General features: G+C 40.4%; 2 protein-coding genes across 7 annotated transcripts in view; one reads left to right on the forward strand and one right to left on the reverse strand.

Moving 5' to 3' along the window:
- Positions 1-6,302, forward strand: part of nrg2a (neuregulin 2a) — an 82,657-nt gene extending 76,355 nt beyond the window's left edge. For all 6 annotated transcript variants that reach the window (XM_005472158.4, XM_025910635.1, XM_005472159.4 and 3 more), the window contains one exon: positions 3,056-6,302. In XM_005472158.4, the coding sequence (XP_005472215.1) occupies positions 3,056-3,710 (655 nt within the window). In that variant the 3' untranslated portion in view covers positions 3,711-6,302. The remainder of the gene's footprint in view (positions 1-3,055) is intronic.
- Positions 6,303-7,872: 1,570 nt separating this feature from the next.
- slc22a6l (solute carrier family 22 member 6, like) lies at positions 7,873-13,027 on the reverse strand. Its single transcript, XM_003446762.5, has 11 exons — positions 12,601-13,027; positions 12,017-12,510; positions 11,826-11,929; positions 11,547-11,701; positions 11,285-11,453; positions 11,054-11,177; positions 10,853-10,968; positions 10,544-10,758; positions 10,351-10,459; positions 8,724-8,927; positions 7,873-8,477 (listed from the first exon to the last, which is right to left on the reverse strand). Exons 2-11 carry the CDS (start codon positions 12,419-12,421, stop codon positions 8,390-8,392), a joined length of 1,689 nt encoding a protein of 562 aa, XP_003446810.1. The 5' UTR covers positions 12,422-12,510; positions 12,601-13,027; the 3' UTR covers positions 7,873-8,389.
- Between the last annotated feature and the right edge of the window lie 6,222 nt (positions 13,028-19,249).

Here is a 19,249-nt window from a genome sequence, read left to right on the forward strand (position 1 = left end):
GAGAGACTCAGTGGAAACTGACACACAGCAGGCATGATGATGAAATACGCTAAGGTAGGCAAGAGTGAGAAACAGTGCTCATTTCAATGGGAAGAGTATTCACTGGCCAGTATGCAATTCTAATGGGCTAGTGTTCCCTTTTAATGTTATTTTATTTTATTTAAGGGATGGTGTGACATTTTGTTAAATACACTTGTCTGCCATTTTGCACAGTCAGATTTAAACTCGCCTACGTCAGAAATAGGACAGGTTTAGTGAAAGTTAGCACAAAGAAGAGATTCAGAAACAGTCTGGCAGATGCGAAGAAATACTCATCACCTCATTTTTATTTCCTGTACTTCATGTAAATATGTCTGTACCAGAGGCACAGAGAAACTAAAGTTCTCACATGACAAAGCAGATCATACCTAAACTTAGATCTAAATAGTGTGCATCTAGGTCTTTCTCTTTATGTGAGTATTGTAACTCAATAGTAGTCAGCATTACATTATTCTGTTGCCTGACTGTGGTATCCAAAATCCCCAAATGCCCTCCTCGGTCTCTGCTGATGTCTTGAATTCCAGCACTGTTCACAGCTGACAATCCATCGCTCAGCAAGCCTAGATTAGCAGTGAGCTGAGAGGAAATTTGGGAATTTGGGAGCATGGTTGGTTTCTACTGCTTCAACACAACTCCTACAAAGATTTTAAAAAACACTTAGGGTTAAGGTTTCTCTCTTCTTCTTTTTTTTTTTAAACAAATTATTTCTTAGTATGAAGACCTGCTTTAAAAGGGTGCTCTGTGTGAGAATGTTGCTTAAACACTTATTTAACGTCACACTCTCAAACATTTTTTAGTCAAATGAAAGTCATTAACAGTGTGGTAACATAATGGTGATTTGAGCCTATGGTCTGCTGTAAAGGCATTGCAATATTTATGCAGTGTTACGCACAGGGTAGCTGCATTATTCCCAGAAACAAAAATGCTGTATTAACTGAACGTGTTCTACCCATTACTACTACATTGCAGCTTCACATTACTGTAAAAACTGACTTTTACTATAATGTAGATTGTATCAGTGAGCTTTTATACTCCTAAACATTGTTGTTCAACAAAGCAGCTCTACAGTAAGCCGTTAGGAGTTTTAGAGATCATTTCTTCAGCGGCGATTATTGTCTGTCTGTTTTATTAAAACAGCAACAGATTGTTTTGCTGCCGCAGATCATTTGTGACCTGTCAATATGAATTGCATTTTCTGTGACCTACGGCAGCTGTGAGTGCTGCCAAGCTGAAACTGAACTATTCAGGCAGATTTAGTCTTCAGGATCTACATCAGTTCTAGTATCTTGCTTCATGCATGCTTGATAACGCTTATCATCGACTAATCCATTTCAGATGGAAAACAGTACTATGTAGTGATAGCTCAAACTGACAAGCTGATCCTAAAAGAGACATAAGATTCCAATGGACAAGCTGCTGTTTAATTATGTTTAACTGTTATTTTTTTAAGACTACTTCTCAGAAGTCACTTTGTCTAATATATGCACTTAACCCCTAAGTGAAATGCTTCACACAAAGTGGTACAGTCTAGAAGCATCCAGCAGAACAGTCTGCTCGGTGGGATCAATTGGATTTACCTTAGCATGGTTTTCTTACCTTTCCAAACTTATAATGCATAACAGTCAGACCAAACTCTAATCACATTTTGATTAATATATTAATCAGTACTAACATTCTGTGCTGTACCTTTGGCTTTAACGCTGAGCCAAAATGGAAGTATGAAATGGATGTATCAAGGAGGCTGGAGCTCTTATACAGAATCCAAGCCAACTATCAGTACCTAAGAAAACCTAACCAAGCAAGACATGTGCTGCCTTTTATCTGCTTGAGTTCTTAACTTAACTCACAATACCCGCATGTAGCGTCTGTGCATGACCGCTAGGTTGTGATGCAGCGACAGATTACATGTCCTCAGAGTCATTCCAGGTTGCACGTACGTCTTTGACCATGGTGGCAGTTTCTGCCTCAGCTGAATGAGTGGTGTTGTGGGGATATCTGAGGCTTGTGTCTCATATAGCAGGTTTCCTAGTTTCCTAAAGGAAATAAAAATACATAAATAAAACACTCTGTACACACAGGTCCAAAGTGAGTCACCGTCAGCCATCCATAAATTCTAACCTGTCTTTCAGGAATGTTTTGAATTGAATTGTTGTTGCTTTTTTTTTAATTGTAATATTACAAATGATGGGAAAACTGCATCTGTAGCGTATGCGCTTCTGATGTCTAAATATAGATTCTCAACATTAACTTCAGCAATTAGGCACGGTGTTAGTACGCTCATTGAACGGCTAAACGCGAGTTTGTTTTGAAGAGTTTTGTAAAGTATAGTCACAGATTTGACTCGTTGATCTTGTTGGGCAGGTTGATCCAGAGCCTACGGTTATTAAAGAAGAGAGTTAAGTCCTCGTCCTTCTTCCTCGTCAGGACTGCAACCTGGCTGCTCATAGTAGATCATCAAAGAACTGATGTAAATGTTAGCTATTCAAGCTCTGCGGGGAAAAACATTGAATGTCTGTGTACTAAATCCTGAGCCATGTTGTTATGAAAGATTTCTGTACCAACATTAATAGACATAGTAATGATGGTTTTACTTTTGTCAGTCTTGAACATTAAGCAGTATTGTGCCTGTGTTGGGTTATGCAATCCAGAGCAGATCACAGAGGAGACTCCATGGTGCTTTTACAAGTGGAGATATTATATATTATATTTCTCATTAGAGATGTTTAAGTTCTGCACACAAAAGCAAAAGCAGTCTGAGCAGTAATCAAGTAGGAAATATAACAGCAATAAAGTTATCCAGACTGCAGAGGATTGCCGGAAGTAAACTACACTTTGGGGCAACCTGTAGCCAACGCCCAGTGTTCCACCTACAGCAGGGAGCGGTGCTGCTCAGGTGAAACTCTAAGCTTTGACTGAATATTACACTTGGTTACTGTATGTGCAGCTGTCTTTGTCAGCACTATTCTTTGTTCTTCTCCAATTAACTATGACCTCCTCCTCTCTGTATTTACCACAGATACGTATCAGCCCTGACAACACCAGCCCGCCTATCCCCAGTGGATTTCCATTACTCATTGCCCCCGCAGGTGCCTACCTTCCAGATCACATCCCCCAATGCCAGCCACGCCATGTCGCTCCCTCCTGCTGTTCACAATCCCTACCCCCTGGAGGATGACCAGCCTCTGCTGCGCCGCTACCAGGTGCCCCTACACGATGCTCATTGCCAGGAGCCTTACCGGCAGCAGCGTCGAACCTATCTAAATGACAGCAGGGGAAGCCTTCCCTCCAGCCCCTACCGGCTGGCTGAGGATGAAGACTATGAGACCACCCAGGAGTATCTGTCCTCTCGGGAGCAACCAAAGAGAAGTGGGTCCAGTGGAACTGGAAGCCGGCGCTGGCGGAGATCCAGACTGAATGGCCACGTGGCCCCACGAGGATACGAGGCATCTCGGGACTATGGGTCTCGAAGCTGTCTAACAGATAGTGAGTCAGAGGAGGACGGCGAGAGCACGCCCTTCCTCAGTATGCAGAACATGAACGCCGAGCCTTCCACCATCTACAGGCCGGCGGACAGTCGGACTTCTAACTCGTCAGGGCGACACAGTGGGCATGGGAACACGCATACGAGACTCACACAGTCACGCTCCAAACCGGACAATACACCGCATTAAAGAGTGATAATGAACCGACAAAAATCAATATAGTATAGACCTGCATCTATAAGAAATATTTTTATTTTATATAACTGACAGATATTCTAAACAAATGAAATATTTATTTTCATTTTAGCAAAAGTTGTCTACTAGTTAACAGCAAAGACTTTTTTATAGGGAAAACTCTATTTATATGTACATTTTGATTTACAGCATAAAAAGATGTGCCAGTTTTTTCACAATGTTAAAAAATAGAGTAATATTGTGGTGCCTTTTGCTGTATGCCGATGCCAGAGGGCCAGTGGAGGTTTTTGTAGCCTTTCTTATATGGACGCCTCATTTTTTTATACACATTTATGTTTTTGTTTTTCCTCTCTGGTTTCCTGTTTACTTTCTTTCCAAATTGCATTCTTCGAGAAGTCTAACCCCTTCCATATCACGCGATATAAACCACTTCAACATAAAGTGTATGTTTACATATGATAATATGATTCGCCTGTAGGGTTTTCTTTTATGATTTGGGATTTATTAGAACGCCTCATAAATGCGATGTAGATTCTTTTCTTTTTTCTTTTTTTTTTTTTTTGCCCGCTAACTAATGTCTACCAAGAGAAAGAGAGTCACAGAGAGTGAGAAATTGTGTTGCGTGTGCATAAATGTCTGCGAGTGTGTGTGTGTGTGTGTGCGTGTTGCTTGCATGCGTTTGTGACTGTTAGATGAACTTCACTGTTTGTTGTGGTAACATCAAATGTGTGGGTCTACTGGCGTCTCAGGAGAGTGAGAGTAAAGAGTCTCGGAGGTTCACAGAAAAGTGGTTAATCAGAACAGTGACCCCAGTGTAGGTGAGCAGGCAAGGCTGCTGTAGGGTTGTATGTTATGCAGGTCATTGCTTGATGTGTTTACAGCTATTCTGCCCCTCCCCAGCCTGCCCCATTTACGTCCTTTTTTTTTTTTTTTTGAAAATGATTATTTCCCAGCAGGTTTTCCTTGCTTTAGCCTGGTATGTGGCCAACAAACACTGAGCCACTTGGCACAGGGTGACCCCTGCTGTCAGAGGCAGTGGCAAAACAAAAAGATTGCGTCTGTTTTCACTCGAACCCCAAGTCCCACGCCTAATCATCCTTCTGTGTCCATTCTGTTTTCGTGGCTCACGTTTAAGGCCACCAGCGTCTCAGGAGTTCCACATGCATCCCCCCCGCCTCCCCTTCACCTCAAGTCCTGCTCAACCTCTTCCTCAAGTTTAGGCCTACCTAAGATTCAAGTTCTCAGATGCTGAGGACCTATATGTTAACACGCAGTTACTAGTTTCCCGATCATTCCCATGCAGAGAAAAGTAGAGTCAGGTGGAAGCAGCTCAGTGGATCACAGTACAGAGCATACTAGACAATATTAATGAAATAGCTGTGAAACTTTGGAGGATCATATGATGCAAAAATATGCAAACTTTCTATTTTGCTGTTTGATTACATCATTTTCTAAGAGGTGACTGTAGTGTGTTGTGTGGAAAAAATGTGATGCCTATAGTGTAGAATGAAATAACATGATACAAATGCATATTTACCTGAGTTATTTTTTTTAAAGCCATTATGCAGCCGTCTATCATGTTTTCAGCCTTTCTTGTTCACTTAACGTCACGTCCATTGAATGACTGTGTCTGTGAATTATTTTATCACTTGGCTTAGATCCCTCCATCTTACGTGCATACGTCCCAGTAATAGCCGATAGAATCCGAATAGTTTCTCCTCTGATAGTAATGTGTACTGCTTTGTCTTGTTGACAGATGGAGTCATTTAAAATTTAGCCTGTAAATGATGATTTTGAAAGTGAATAAATTCATTTTAAGCCCTTTGTCCTCCACTGAGGGAGAAGTAAATATTTGAAAGATATCTCAAAGTCACAGCCGTCAGCGTGGCTCGCAGAGAAAGGACAGCTGATGTTTCATCTCTGTCGGTACATTTCTGCTCCTCCTTATTAAAAATAATGGAATGCTGCGATTAGGGGGGAAAAAATGCCTTTTAAACACTGATCTGCAATTCTGACTGGTATATGGTAAATGCACAGTGGCACTGCAATAGAGGATGTTCTCTGGTCACACATCGGTCACAACATGCAGATGTTTTCATTGAGTTTCTCTCCTCTGGGTCTAATTTTGTATGTCAGAAAAGTGCAAAAGAAGACTTCACCTCCAGTTTAAATGTGACAGCCCCTTCACCCCGCCAGTCCTCTCACCCACTTGAGATGCTACCGGGCACGTCCAATCAGCCTCTTCTGTTGAAATTTATGACCCCCCCACCCGACCCCACCCTCGCTTGAAATGTTTGAACACCTCTCCTCTGCATGTCCTTGTGGTCAAGGTTAGATGGGTGCATGGTTTAAAAAAAAAAGAGATTTAAAAAAAAAATCACACAAAAAAAGCAGCAGACAATTCTTTTCCAGTCAGTGAAAGTGTATTTCATTTAACATTCAGCAATAAAAAAGAACCTTTCCCCCATGTCATTCCTGAAATATGCTAGAAAAAAGAAAAAACTTGCGAGATTGTCATAGATTGTAAAATACAATGAAAAATGAATCCACCTGTTCATATGAGAAAATAAATCTTTATTCATATCATTTTACGTTGTAGTCATTTCTGTAGACCGCCTTGCTCTGTATTTTGATTCATCTCTCTCTCTCTCTCTCTCTCTCTTTTTTTTTTTCTTGGCTTGGGGTTGGACTCGTCTGGCGTGCGCAAGGTACACACTGTGTCTCAGGAGAAAGCGCATAAAACCTGACAGTGAAATAAAATCTATTTAATACGGTGATCGAGGGTTTATATGTTGTAACCAAAAGGTTTTAGATAGCAGTTTCACTCTCTAAAGTGATGGCTCATGCAGTTAGTGCCAGACACACACAAAAACGCATTTGTTGCGTGAGAGCTAGAGCACTGGCGAACTTTAACTATTTCGAAGAGGAAAGTACGAGCTGATCCTTAAATTGAAAACATACATGTTGATATAAGTATGAGTCTATTTATTGTAAATCCTGGTTTGTTTGGGTTTTTTCTCTCCAGACGGATCTTTTAAGGAACAAGAACCAAATCATACTAGTATTGTGAGGCTGCCTGTTTTGTTAATCACGGATCACAATATGGCCAAAATATCAACTTTTCTGATAAATGAGAGCAGCTACAATATGTGAAATCCAAGTCCAATATTTAAACCTTGAAAGACAAAAGCCTCAATATGATCAAGATTTCATTTTAGATTTAGTTTTCCACCTTTTTTTCCCCCTCACATGGATATCGTCCCGTGATGGGAAGTTCAGCTCCTGCATTGGCATATATGCACCACTAGATGGTGTCACAAGCAGCAAGATGCGGAAGTCTCCAAAACACTAGAGTTCACCCTATGCAGGTGTGAGTGGTGCTCTGCATCAGCAGCACTGTTTACCAGTAACATCCCTCCTCACATCCGTGTAACAGCAGTAACTGAGAGAAAAGCGGCAAATCGGCTGAACCGATTCAAAGAAAAGGACGAGACCAAGTAATGTTTTCATAATATTCACTCTTATCATTCTTTTCAATGACCACCATCCGTTTAATAACTACTGTGCGTTACATTTTTGCTTGCGTGATGACACTGATGGGAAAAGACTCGTTTTCCGGGTGGTAACTGTGAGAACTCTAGAGAGCGGTGTTAAATCCAGAGCGTGCAACATGCTGAGAACAAAAGTGGTTGAATAAATTAAGTGGACTCTGAAATCATTTTTCAAAATCTGAGAAACTACAACATTTCTTGGAGCCTGTCTTATGAAAAGCACAAACAAAATCCTCACCCAGCCAAGCTACCTGCTTCAGCTACAAAACACTGATCTGCCCTTCAAACATTAACTAGAGTGTCAATTTTTAAAGAGTGGGGGTTCATTTCACATAATTCATGGGAAATCTGCCTTGTGAACACAAGTTGTTTTTGGGGGTTTTTTTTGCAAGTTGCATGGGTTCAGCCTGAGGCAGTGAAAAACAACGGCATGTCAGTTTCCTGCTGTGAAGCACTTTCTATTTATTTATGCATCTATTTATTTAGTTTTTATACTTTGTGCCTTCTGTTGGGTGGCTCATCTGCTGCTTTCATTTAAATCTAAATCCTTGATTTCTTGTTCTGTCTTGTTTTAGTTAATTCAGCTCAAAATGACTCATGCCAGATGAAGTAGACTGAAAAGGATTTTACTAGTATTTGTGTTCAAACGTCCATAAAAAAAGACAGACTTTGAAGATTTAAAAAGGATTATGAGAAGTCTTGATTTAAAAGAAAATATGACAATTGTTTTCCAATACGGGCTTGTGTATAGAACAATAAAGATACCAGTGGAAGCCGTCTTTAACCTGTGAAAGGCTCAAATAAAGACATCGCTCTACACTTTCAAAATACAAATAAAAAATAATAATAATGAAATGTACAAAGTAAGATTAAGATCCTGAAATCTACTGATTGTCAGATAAACAGGTCTGATTGTCCACAGCGTTCTTCTCATGGTGGTGTTCTCTTCGGATTTAACACATTTGTTCACAAAAAGAAAGAAAAAACATTCGTCCAGCAATCATAAGGTGAACCAACTACTTTGTGGAAATCAAATGAACAGAGAAGAGATAAAAGTAGCACTCACTCTACTTTCATTAACATGTGGAGTACAAAAACATCAGAAGTACAACACAAATGCCCTCAGGCAACAGGCTTTAGGAGGTTCGCCCCGGTGTCTTCCAAGATTATTGTTTCCTTTGGTGACATTTTGGAGCGTTTCCCAGATCCCCTGTGTGCAAAATAGAAAATTCAAATGTGGATATATCATTTTTTCTCCCTTCTCTCTCTCTCTCTTTCTCTCTTCTAGCTTTATGTGCTTTTTTTGGCCTTGAGTAAACCATGATGATTTGCTATTTGCTGTATACATTACTCTCGAGTCCTCCTGAGTTCTGTTTCTAAAATTAATGTTTTGATTCTGGGACATGCAGAGATAAAATAAAAGGAACACATGCTGCGTCCTGGAACTCAATCGTACCTCTCCTCCACATCTTGTATTGTGTCGGGAAGGGGTGTGCCAAGCGTTTCTGGAAGAAAGATAGCAGCAACCCCGCTGAGGATTGGAGCCCCTCCATAGATTAAACCTGGTAGCCAAGGTATGTAGTCTCCCGTGAGGCGCACCATGGGGGCCACCATAGCTCCTACACGTGCCATACTGGACACGAACCCCATGCCATTCTGACTAAGAGGGAAGATGTAAAACCATAAAACAGCTGCAAACAGTCGTAACTACACACCAGTAAAGTCAGAGATTGTGTCAACAGAGGGTCAGTAAATATGTAAATTATTTTAGTGATAGTAAAGAAGTGCATGTGCAGTCTTAGACTATTAAAATGTCATGAAACCATATATTAGAGCAGAGATGTCATTATGGGCCACATCCAGCCCACTTTGAACTTAAGTGGGCCAGACCAGTGAAACTCCTCAAACTCCTCTTTATATCAGTGTAAAGAAGTTTGTCTACACATTTAATACCTTAGATTTCTTAATATAAGAAAAATCAGCACAATTTCAACGGTACAGTTCAGGTTTTCTACGTGACAAAGACATTATTTGGAACTCATTGTATCCTTAGACTGTCCTTCAGTTATAAAACATAAAAAGTTTGGTAACACTTTATAACACGACCTGCGAATAAGGCGCAAGTACCCTGTACTTACATGCAATTTGCAGGCAACAAGTTAGGTTTTTGCAAAAACATTCAAACAAGTACACTGAATGTACCCTGTACTTGTTTCACTTGTTTGCAAAAACCTGACATGTTGCCCACAAAATGCATGTAAGTGCAGGATACTTGCACCTTGTTGCCCGCAAAATGGATGCAAGTGCAGGGTACTTGCAACTTGTTGCCCGCAAATTGCATGCAAGTACAGGGTACTTGCGCATTGTTGCCCACAAATTGCATGCAAGTGCATGATACTTGCGCCTTGTTGCCCGCAAAATGGATGCAAGTGCAGGGTACTTGCGCATTGTTGCCCACAAATTGCATGCAAGTACAGGGTACTTGCGCATTGTTGCCCACAAATTGCATGCAAGTGCAGGATACTTGCGCCTTGTTGCCCGCAAATTGCATACAAGTGCAGGGTACTTGCAACTTGTTGCCCGCAAATTGCATGCAAGTACAGGGTACTTGCGCATTGTTGCCCACAAATTGCATGCAAGTGCATGATACTTGCGCCTTGTTGCCCGCAAATTGCATACAAGTGCAGGGTACTTGCAACTTGTTGCCCGCAAATTGCATGCAAGTACAGGGTACTTGCGCATTGTTGCCCACAAATTGCATGCAAGTGCAGGGTACTTACAGTGTACTTGTTCATTGTTTTTTGCAAAAACCTGACTTGTTGCCCTCAAAATGCACGTAAGTACAGGCTACTTGCCTGCAATTTGCAGGTCATGTTATAAAGTGTTACCAATAGATTTTCCAGCTCACAGAATATTTAAATCTACTACTGTATAAAAAACAAAAAAGCAGCAGGGGTTTGCCACCCCTGGATTAGCGATCATCCTTAGTTGTTGCTCTTCAGCGAAACCTAGATTTCATTGTTAAACCAAAGTCATCTAGATTCCTTACTGACAGTTTTATGGTTTTGGCAGATGAGACTTACCGAATAATGGTTGGATACAGTTCTCCAGTGTAAAGGTAACAGCAGTTGAAAGATGCAGAAAGACAACCTTTACCCACAACAGCCAGAGAGGTCCGCAGAGTTTGTTGATCTGCAAAAAAGTGGAACATCCATCAGGTCACTCACTTGTTTCTCCTCAGCCTTATCTTGTGTACATGTCTGTGTTCTGACATACCATAAGGTACCAGCAGGTTGATCAAGATAGTGACCCCAGCGATGATGAGAGCACCACACTGTGACGGCCGGCGCCCTATATAACTCATAGTCACAGTGATGATGATTTTAGCTGGTATGTCAACAGCTCCAAAGATCACTTGTATCAGGTAAATATCCACTCCAAACTTTTGCAGATCCATAGAAAGGCCGTAGTAGGCAAAGCTGGTTGATAACCTAAATATAAAAATACACTGGGTGTCATTGCAGTTTCACAGAAGGTGCTGTAAATCTGTCACTGAGTGTTTCTACAAGAGCAGCACACACACACCAGACAGCTGCCAGACAGACTGTCGTAATCCTCATGTAGGGTGTGCGGAACAGATCCAAGGCAGTGTAGGAGCCCTTTGAACTGGACAGCTCATTCTTCATGGACTCCTGGAGCATCTGTCCACAGAAAAAACATTGTTAATATATAGTCTGTTTATGTGCAACACAGATTTATGTTCCAAAGCTTTAAATATTCCCTTACCTTAATGTCAATTTTTTCTCCCTCATCACACCGTCTGTTAAACTTAGCCACACTTTTAAGTCCCTTGATCGCCTGATCAGGCTTATTGTTTAAAGCCAACCATCTTGCGGATTCATGAAACCACCTATAAGGAATATTAGTTAGTTTTGCTACGTTTTTTTTTTTTTACATTTTAGCTTTAACATTGGTGACTATAGTTGAAACTCTTCAGTTCAATGATTGGCATCTCACCATGCGTAGAGGAAGAACACATAGAAAGGCAAGGACACAGCCAGGGTTAACCACCTCCAGTCCCGGATGTAGTAGGCCATCAATGCCAGGATCAGCTGGCCCACTGTGTAACAGTAGCCAGTTATCGTGCCCACCACAGTTCTCACACGAGTGGGGATCCACTCAACAACTTGAAACAGATGAAAGACATTTTCATAAGATTGGGAGCCCATGTCATCAACATCCCTTTAGTCAAGTAAAATAAAGGAACTAAAAATCATACTGAGGGAGAAGCTGTTGAGTGCCATGCCAGACAGAGCCATGCCACAACCAAACCGGAAAAAGCAGAAGAGAGGGAAGGAAGGAGAAAATGCAGCACACGTTCCAGAGACCGCCATCAGAATGTAAGATATGAGCAGGAGGATACGTCGACCATATCTAGAAGACATGAGGGCCATCGGTGAAACATTATTTGACTTGCCAAACTGTTTATTACTCATGCCACTGGGCAATTAAGATTTTTCTTTTCTTTTCAAAGACGAGTCAAAATATTACACATTACCTGTCTGCAAGGGTTCCAAAGAGAAACGCTCCCACAAGCACGCCTCCCATGTAGATGGTTTGTCCCATTTGCTTCAAAGAGTGCAGGTCACACACTAAATGCCACTAGCAAAAAATGCACATTACAACATATGAGCATCTGCACTGCGATGACAAGGTGACTGAAACAGTGTCATAAAAATGCAGTTTTACATCAGATATGATTGTGGAGCTCCTGTCAGTCATGTTATACGTCCAGCCATCCATGCATCCTTGCAGGTCAGCATCCAGATCATCCACACTGTTTCCCTCCTTCCTCAAATTGGAGGTCCCATTTTTATCCAGGAGGTGCCACTGTGGAACAACGTAACGCTGGCACCTGTGCGGTTTTCCTCTGTGGTCTTGTGGTACTGTGATCCGCAAAGCTTCCTCTGGGCTCAGCTGGGACTGTGAGAGATTTGAGTGAGCGCTACAGTAGTGAGGAGGCACCACAGCCACAAAGTTTTGCAGCAGGTTGTGGCTGGCCATCATCAGGACGGGTGTGCAGAGGAGGGTTACATGCAGGATTTGGAAGCGGCCTGTGCTGCCCACCTGCTCAAGGAGGTCACTGAACCCCATGCTTTTGTACAACTAGAACACTACAAGGTGACTTTAATGTTAATGGCACTAGATTATGTGTTGTTTCCCAAAGAACTTGGTTCCGGCACCTATGACAACATTGAAAAAAACACTACTTGTGAAAAACAACCACTGAATGTTGTGAAAGTGTTAAATATTATAGAGTTTAACAGACTTACCTGCCGAGTTAGTCTTCTCTAATTAGATAAACTTGAAAAAGAATGCACAGTGACTCTGTTGGTTACTGTAGCATCGCCATTAAAACAATTAATGCAGTTCAAATGAATGCTGGCAAAGTGGTCCACAGAGAGTCCTTAAAAAAACAAAGCTATAAATGCTAAATAAAGTTAAAGTCGTCTTGTTGCTGCACCATGGAAAAGTGAGCAATCGGCTCACAAATTCCAAAAGCTTTCCTGAAGTTTGGATTACTCGAAGTACACTGTGAATTCTTGAGGTATTATCAGCTTGTTCTGCGAAAGCCGAGGTAGAGTACTCTTTGTTGTATAGTGGCAGCGTCAAGTCCTTCACTGCAAGTGAGCTTCAGCATCAAGAGTGAGCACATAACTATGCTCAGCTCGCTACTCTGAGATGCACTCCCTGCCCTTTAGTGACTACATAACACGAAGGGCAGTGTGTGAGCACAAACGTGTGTGTGTGTGTGCGTTCACACATGTCAGGCCGGCTGAATTTGATTTTCTTTGTCATTTTCTTTTGTGTTCTTTGAAATATTTTTTTCTTTCTTCTTGAATTCGTAAATGAAGCCAGAGCCAGTTTGCTGGATTTAATATATGTACAAAATAGGTATACGACACCTTCAGACAATAAAACTGAAAAACAGCTAGTACGTGTTTGACTTGTTGCATCATGCTGATAAATATTCAACTATTTGAAAGATCTGTAACAACCTTTTGTTGCACAACAGAATTAGCAGTCAATCAGTGACCGCGTATGGCTTTGCAATCAGCAGCAGTTGCAGGTGTCCTTCCACCTATGCAATGCAGAGGAAAGGCTGTAAGACAGACATTTATAAAAGGCAAAAGAAATAAAAATCTTTTTCCAGTTATTTGTTTTTCGTATTTGTATTGCGCTTATGGAGTAGATGTTGCTATCTGAGACTGCCTGGTGTGTGTCTTGGTGATTAGTTATGAGGAATGTGTGCTCTTGTGTAAGGATCAGCATGAGATGTCAAGACGAATGAAGCTGCAGGTGCACCAAGGCAAAACAATAAACTTTGCATTTTTTCAGCTGTGAGTGTGTCCAGGAAAAGATTTGTCCTTAGATTCCTTTTTATTTGATGTATTTGCTGTTTGAGCCTTAAAAGTCTTGTTTTTTCACTGCAGCTGATAATAAAAATGAGAAAAAGATTCAAAGGATGTCTTGAACACTCTCTGCATGACCTGTGAAATTTAAAGAACATGAAGTGCAGTTTTACATCCAGTCTTAATGTTTTACAGAGACGGGCTGTTCTGTCAGTCTGGATTTAAATTAACAATCAACAAAAACACAGACAGAAAGCTGCTCTGGACATGTGGACGGACAACAGAGTAACCAGAAAGGAACCAAACTGAGGGAAACACTATCATTTATTAAGTGTTACGTAAATTTCGTTTGAGCACTACAGACATGCACCACTCAGAATATCAATGAAGAAGCTCTAGGGAGACGGCTTAGGTATGGTGTGCTTTTACTTAAGTTTATGGCTCAATAAACAGCTAGTCATGGACAAAACAAAGGCAGCGGGAAAATTTCAGAAGAAGAATTCCTATCATATGCTTAGATTTTATTCATTTGTTCCAAGTTCCAAAAAAGCTGAGACACTATATAAAATCTAAATAAAGATGAAACATAGTGATGTGCAAATCTCAAAAGCTCCTATTTTATTTACAATAACACAGAAAAAAGAAGAAAAAACATCAAATAGTTAAAAAGAAGAGATACAGCTGCTGAACAGTCCTGGGTGTTGATGTTTTCAGCTGGTCAAAGGTCTGGACTCCAGGCAGGCCAGTTCGGTACCAGGACACTTCTGCTATGAAGCCATGCTGTTGTAATAGCATATAGTGCTGAATATGCAAGGCCTCCCTGAAAAGGACGGAACCATATCATCCTCTAAATCCTTTACATACCTTTCACCATTAATGTGCATGACCCCAATTCCAACAGAGACCAATACACCCCTGCACCATGATACAGAGTGTTTGAACCGAGCACTGATAACAAACCAGATGCTGCCTATCTGTTTCAAACTTGTATTAATTTGACCTCCAAAGAGGTTTTCAGTTTTCCTTAGTTCATTTTAATTGAGCTTTAGTGCAGAAAGGATGGCGGTGTTTCTGGCTCATGTTCGCATATGGCTTCTTTTTTGTATGAATGCCTGCATTTGTGGAAGCCAGGGTGAATTGTGTGATTTCTGGAAGTGTTGCTGAGTCCATGACAGACAGAATCCATGACAGAATCATCCCCGTTTTTAGTGCAGTGCCGCCTGATCACGAGGATCCACTATTGATTTTTAGCCTTGTTCATTGCGCACTGATTTCAAGATTTCTCCAAATTCCCTGACTCTTTTGATGATATTATATACTGTAGATGATTAGATATTTAAAGCATACAGAATTATACACTGAGGAACATTATTTGGAACTTGTTCCACAACTGTAGATGCAATTTTTTGAGATTGCAGAACCTCTGCCTGTCTTTGTTTCTCCAATAGTTGGTCTCTCTAAGATGTTATTTTAACCCAATAATGTAACTGATCTGTTATCAGTTAACAGAATTTTTTTCAGTTAGAGGCTGTCCAGCTGGGGTTTTTTTTTAATCACTTACTTTTCCAGCCGTTTGTTGCTGGGGTTCCAACTTTTCTGAGACATGTCACTTCCATCAAATTCAAAATGAGCTAATATTTCTTATGAAACTGTAAAATGGGTACATTTAAACATTTCTATGTCCTGTTTTTCTATGCTCTCTGAATACAATATAGATTTATGAGATTTGCAAATCCCTGCATCCTTGTTTTTGTTTTAAATTTTACACAGCATCCCAACTGTTTTGCAATTGAGGTTGCAAATATATATATATATATATATAAAACATGGACATTACCCCCATGAGATCACTTGGTGAAGTTCAGTCTTGAACCCTCAAACTCACCTGTTGTTATTATTAAAAATAATAATCGTAATAATAATAATTTAATAGTGACCATAACCTACAAAATGAATAAATAGGACATCAGTATAAACTAGCATAAACTGGTTTACATAGACGATAGATCGAGTTTATTCGCAACCAAAGGACTTACCTCCTGAGAGCCATTATAAAAAATGCAGGTTTAAGCCACTTCTGCAAAGGATTCACTTGCAAACCCACAAGCTATGTCAGTCTCATATACAGACTATGGCCCACACACAGATTTGGGGATCCATAAAAGCAGCGTGGATGCATGTGTGCCAAATGTCAGCTAGATGCAACCCTAGCAAAACAAATGAAAAAATGAATATGGATAACAATATTAATATGCATTCATGGGGAAATGAACTAAATATCACACTGAATGCCAAACTGTCAACTATGGCTCTGACCCAGAGATCACTGTGACATCAGTGTCACTTGCTGAGTTGGTTCTTTAATGCAGGGCTCAGTTTAATTAATTCACTTTCATCTTGGTTTCAGACCTGCCAACTGGAAGGACACTTTGAAACAGAGGTCAGCGCAATAACATGTTGAGACTCGAGAGGTGTGCGTGTCAGCCTCAGAGCCTCTGCAGCATACAGTCACCCATATTTACCTTTCTCTGCTGAGGTTCACAAAGACATTAGGAATTTCAAATGCAGCTGGATTCCAGCTTAAAGAGGACCTATTGTGCTCATTTTTTTATTCTTGGACTCTACTACAGTAGCGTTGGATGATTCACATCTCCAAATAATCCTTTATAAATGATCCATTTATCCTTCACTGGGTTTTGGTGCAGTCATTCAGTTCATCCACTGGATTTATGACAGAAAATAGGCAAAGTGCATTATAGATAATAATAGTTAGCTTTTTAATACGAAGAAAAATTTGTAAAAATAACAGCTGCAGTAACTATTTTCAGACCGATAGAAATGACACCCCGATTTGCAGCAGCGGAGAACAAATGAAAAATTTGCTCTGGTCACTTCATGAAAGATGAGGGGATAACCTGATGATTGCAATTAAAGTAGCACACAGTAGCACAGTAGCACATACATTTTCATGACAGTTCAGAGGAGAAACAAAGTATCATCAACAGATACAGCAACCAAGAGAATCAAGAGAGAGCTCTGTACATTTTATACATATCTCCATACAATTTTACAATTTTTCTATACATATTCTGTACATTGTTACCTGTATATACAAACTTTGGTTGCTTATGTTTATAGGACCACCTTGTGTCTTCCTTTCATATTTTATTGTCCCTTGCTGTAAGAGCTCTGAGGCACTGAAATTTCTCATCCGTGGGATAATAAAGGTTTATTCTATTCTATTCTATTCTATTCTATTCTATTCTATTCTATTCTATTCAATGAGAAAGAAAAATAAAACAGCAACACCATCTTTTTTTCAGTTTATCCTGATAAAATTCAGTTGTAGGGTTTACTTACAAGCAACGAAAATACTTTCAATATTGAAATGCTCAAACCTCACACCTGGAGAGACAGATACAGCCTGAAGGAAACATTTATCACAGGTTTTATTCTTTAATTGCCAGATTAAAAAATGCAATCAAATAAAGTAGTAAAAGTAATCAAAAAGTAATCAGAGGTAGAAAGCTAACAACGTGCAAAAAAAATTACAAATGTGTCATCAAATTACAGATCACAGGGGATTAAATCCGCAAAGTCTGAAAGAACAGGAAATTGCCATTTGAACAGTGAAGAAAAAGTTTCTTTTGTGGTTTTCTGAAGATGGTGCATTTTATGATATGCACTTGCTAAACTGATAGACAGGCTCTAAAAGTTAGGTTACTGTATTACTGATGTAATACAGTAAAACGTGACAAAACATGTGCATCTTCTCACCGTTTACCTCTTCCTCAGTTAAAACCTGTTAAACATAAGTGGATTCGTAACACTTTAACTTTCAAAGTACAAAGAATATAAAAATGGTTTAACAGAAGTTTGGCCCCCACGAAATGTTTCAACATTAAATAGAACAAAAGTTACACGAACTGTCTTTGTCTTTTCCCACTGACAATCTGTGTATCTTTAATGAACTGCAGTCATCACTGAGCACTTCTTCTGAAGTTTAGTTTTAGTCTTTACTATCAGAAGCTGTTCTTGCCTGGTTCCTACACTTTTTCTGCAACATTTTTTTTTTTTACCCAGCTCCTTGTTGCTTTAGCCTTCTATGCTGTAGTTTTTCATTTTCATTTCTGGCCACCCAGTGATTGGTTGAGGTAATATTCAATGTTTGCTGTTTAATACAGAGAGATTTCTTTTCATGCTGATCAGTGTAGATATAGTTCTGCTGACGTATATGTCATATAAGATCAGTTTTACAAGGTCAAATGCCAAGATAAGAGAGCATCCACACTCACCATAAAACCATGTTACAGTAAAATTCAACCTCAACAGTAGCCCTAATAATACTGGGGGGGGGGGGTGTTCTTTCTTTTCATTTATAAATAATATAATGAGTTCACGAGGCCCATTTATGTTTGTATTCTTCACTGTAACAGATTGAATTTTAAGGGGTTAAATGCATTTCACCTGGTGAAAAACATGCCTATGCAGCTGCCCAGGGAATGTGTGCATATTCTCGCCACATGAGGCCAGGCATTGTTGTGCACCAGGAAAAACCCAAGAACCACCGCACCAGCGTAGGGCCTGACAAGGGATCCAAGGATTACCTAATGGCAGTCAGGGAGCCATCTCCTTGTCTGAAGAGGCCCCTCCATGGATATGCATCCCCAAACCATCACTGACCCACCAACAAATCAGTCATGCTGAACAATTTTACAGGCAGCATAACGTTCCTATGGCTTCGCCGCATCCTTTCATGTCTGTCACATGTGTTTAGGGTGAACCTGCTCTCGTCTGTGAAAAGCACAGGTCGTCATTGGTGGACCTGCCAATTGTGGTATACTAAGGCAAATGTCAGTTGGGCTCCATGGTGTTGGGCAGTGAGCACAGGCCACAATAGAGGATTTCGGGCCCTCAGGCCACCCTCACAAAGTCGGTTTCTGATTGTTTGGTCTGAGACATTCACACCAGTGGCCTGCTGGAGGTCCTTTCACAGCTCTGCCTCATCCTGTTCTTCCTTGCACGAACAATCAGATACGGTCCTGCTGATAGGTTAAGGATCGTCTATGGCCATGTCCAGCTCTCCTAGAGTAACTGCTTGTTTCCTGGAATCTCCTCCATGCTCCTAATTTTGTGCTGGTAGATACAGTAAACCCTCTGACAATGGCACATATTGATGCTCTGGTCCAGGTGTCATCGCATGCTACAAGCAGTTACACTGACCCTAACCAAATGCAAAACTACTGAAAAAAATAATAACAAAACAGCTGAAACTGATTAACAACTCCCTCTGCTGGTTTCCTGATCAGACCAATATCCTAGAAGTTTAATGACTGATGCTATACCCTGATTAAAAAGTTTTCCTTTAATTTTTTTGAGTATTATATATCACTTGGTGCAATAACAATGTCTTATGTTAATTTCTGCTTTTTGTAACCTTGATAGCTCAGTGAAAGATAAGCCTGCCCCTGTAGCATGTCCGTATGTGATGAGCCAAATTAGATTTGGAGATTTAGCTGTAAAATTATTAAGAACTTAAGGACTGAATGTAACAAACCCAGAAACAGGC

Source organism: Oreochromis niloticus, linkage group LG10 (assembly GCF_001858045.2).
Source record: "Oreochromis niloticus isolate F11D_XX linkage group LG10, O_niloticus_UMD_NMBU, whole genome shotgun sequence".
Taxonomy (NCBI): Eukaryota; Metazoa; Chordata; class Actinopteri; order Cichliformes; family Cichlidae; genus Oreochromis; species Oreochromis niloticus.

Bases quoted from the DNA above. Each gene is read 5' to 3' on its own strand.
- slc22a6l (XM_003446762.5), bottom strand. From the start codon at position 12,421: ATGGGGTTCAGTGACCTCCTTGAGCAGGTGGGCAGCACAGGCCGCTTC. The intron at 11,178-11,284 runs GTGAGATGCCAA...TATTCCTTATAG, and splicing joins GTGTTCTTCCTCTACGCATG to GTGGTTTCATGAATCCGCAA. The intron at 10,969-11,053 runs GTAAGGGAATAT...TTCTGTGGACAG, and splicing joins GAGAAAAAATTGACATTAAG to ATGCTCCAGGAGTCCATGAA.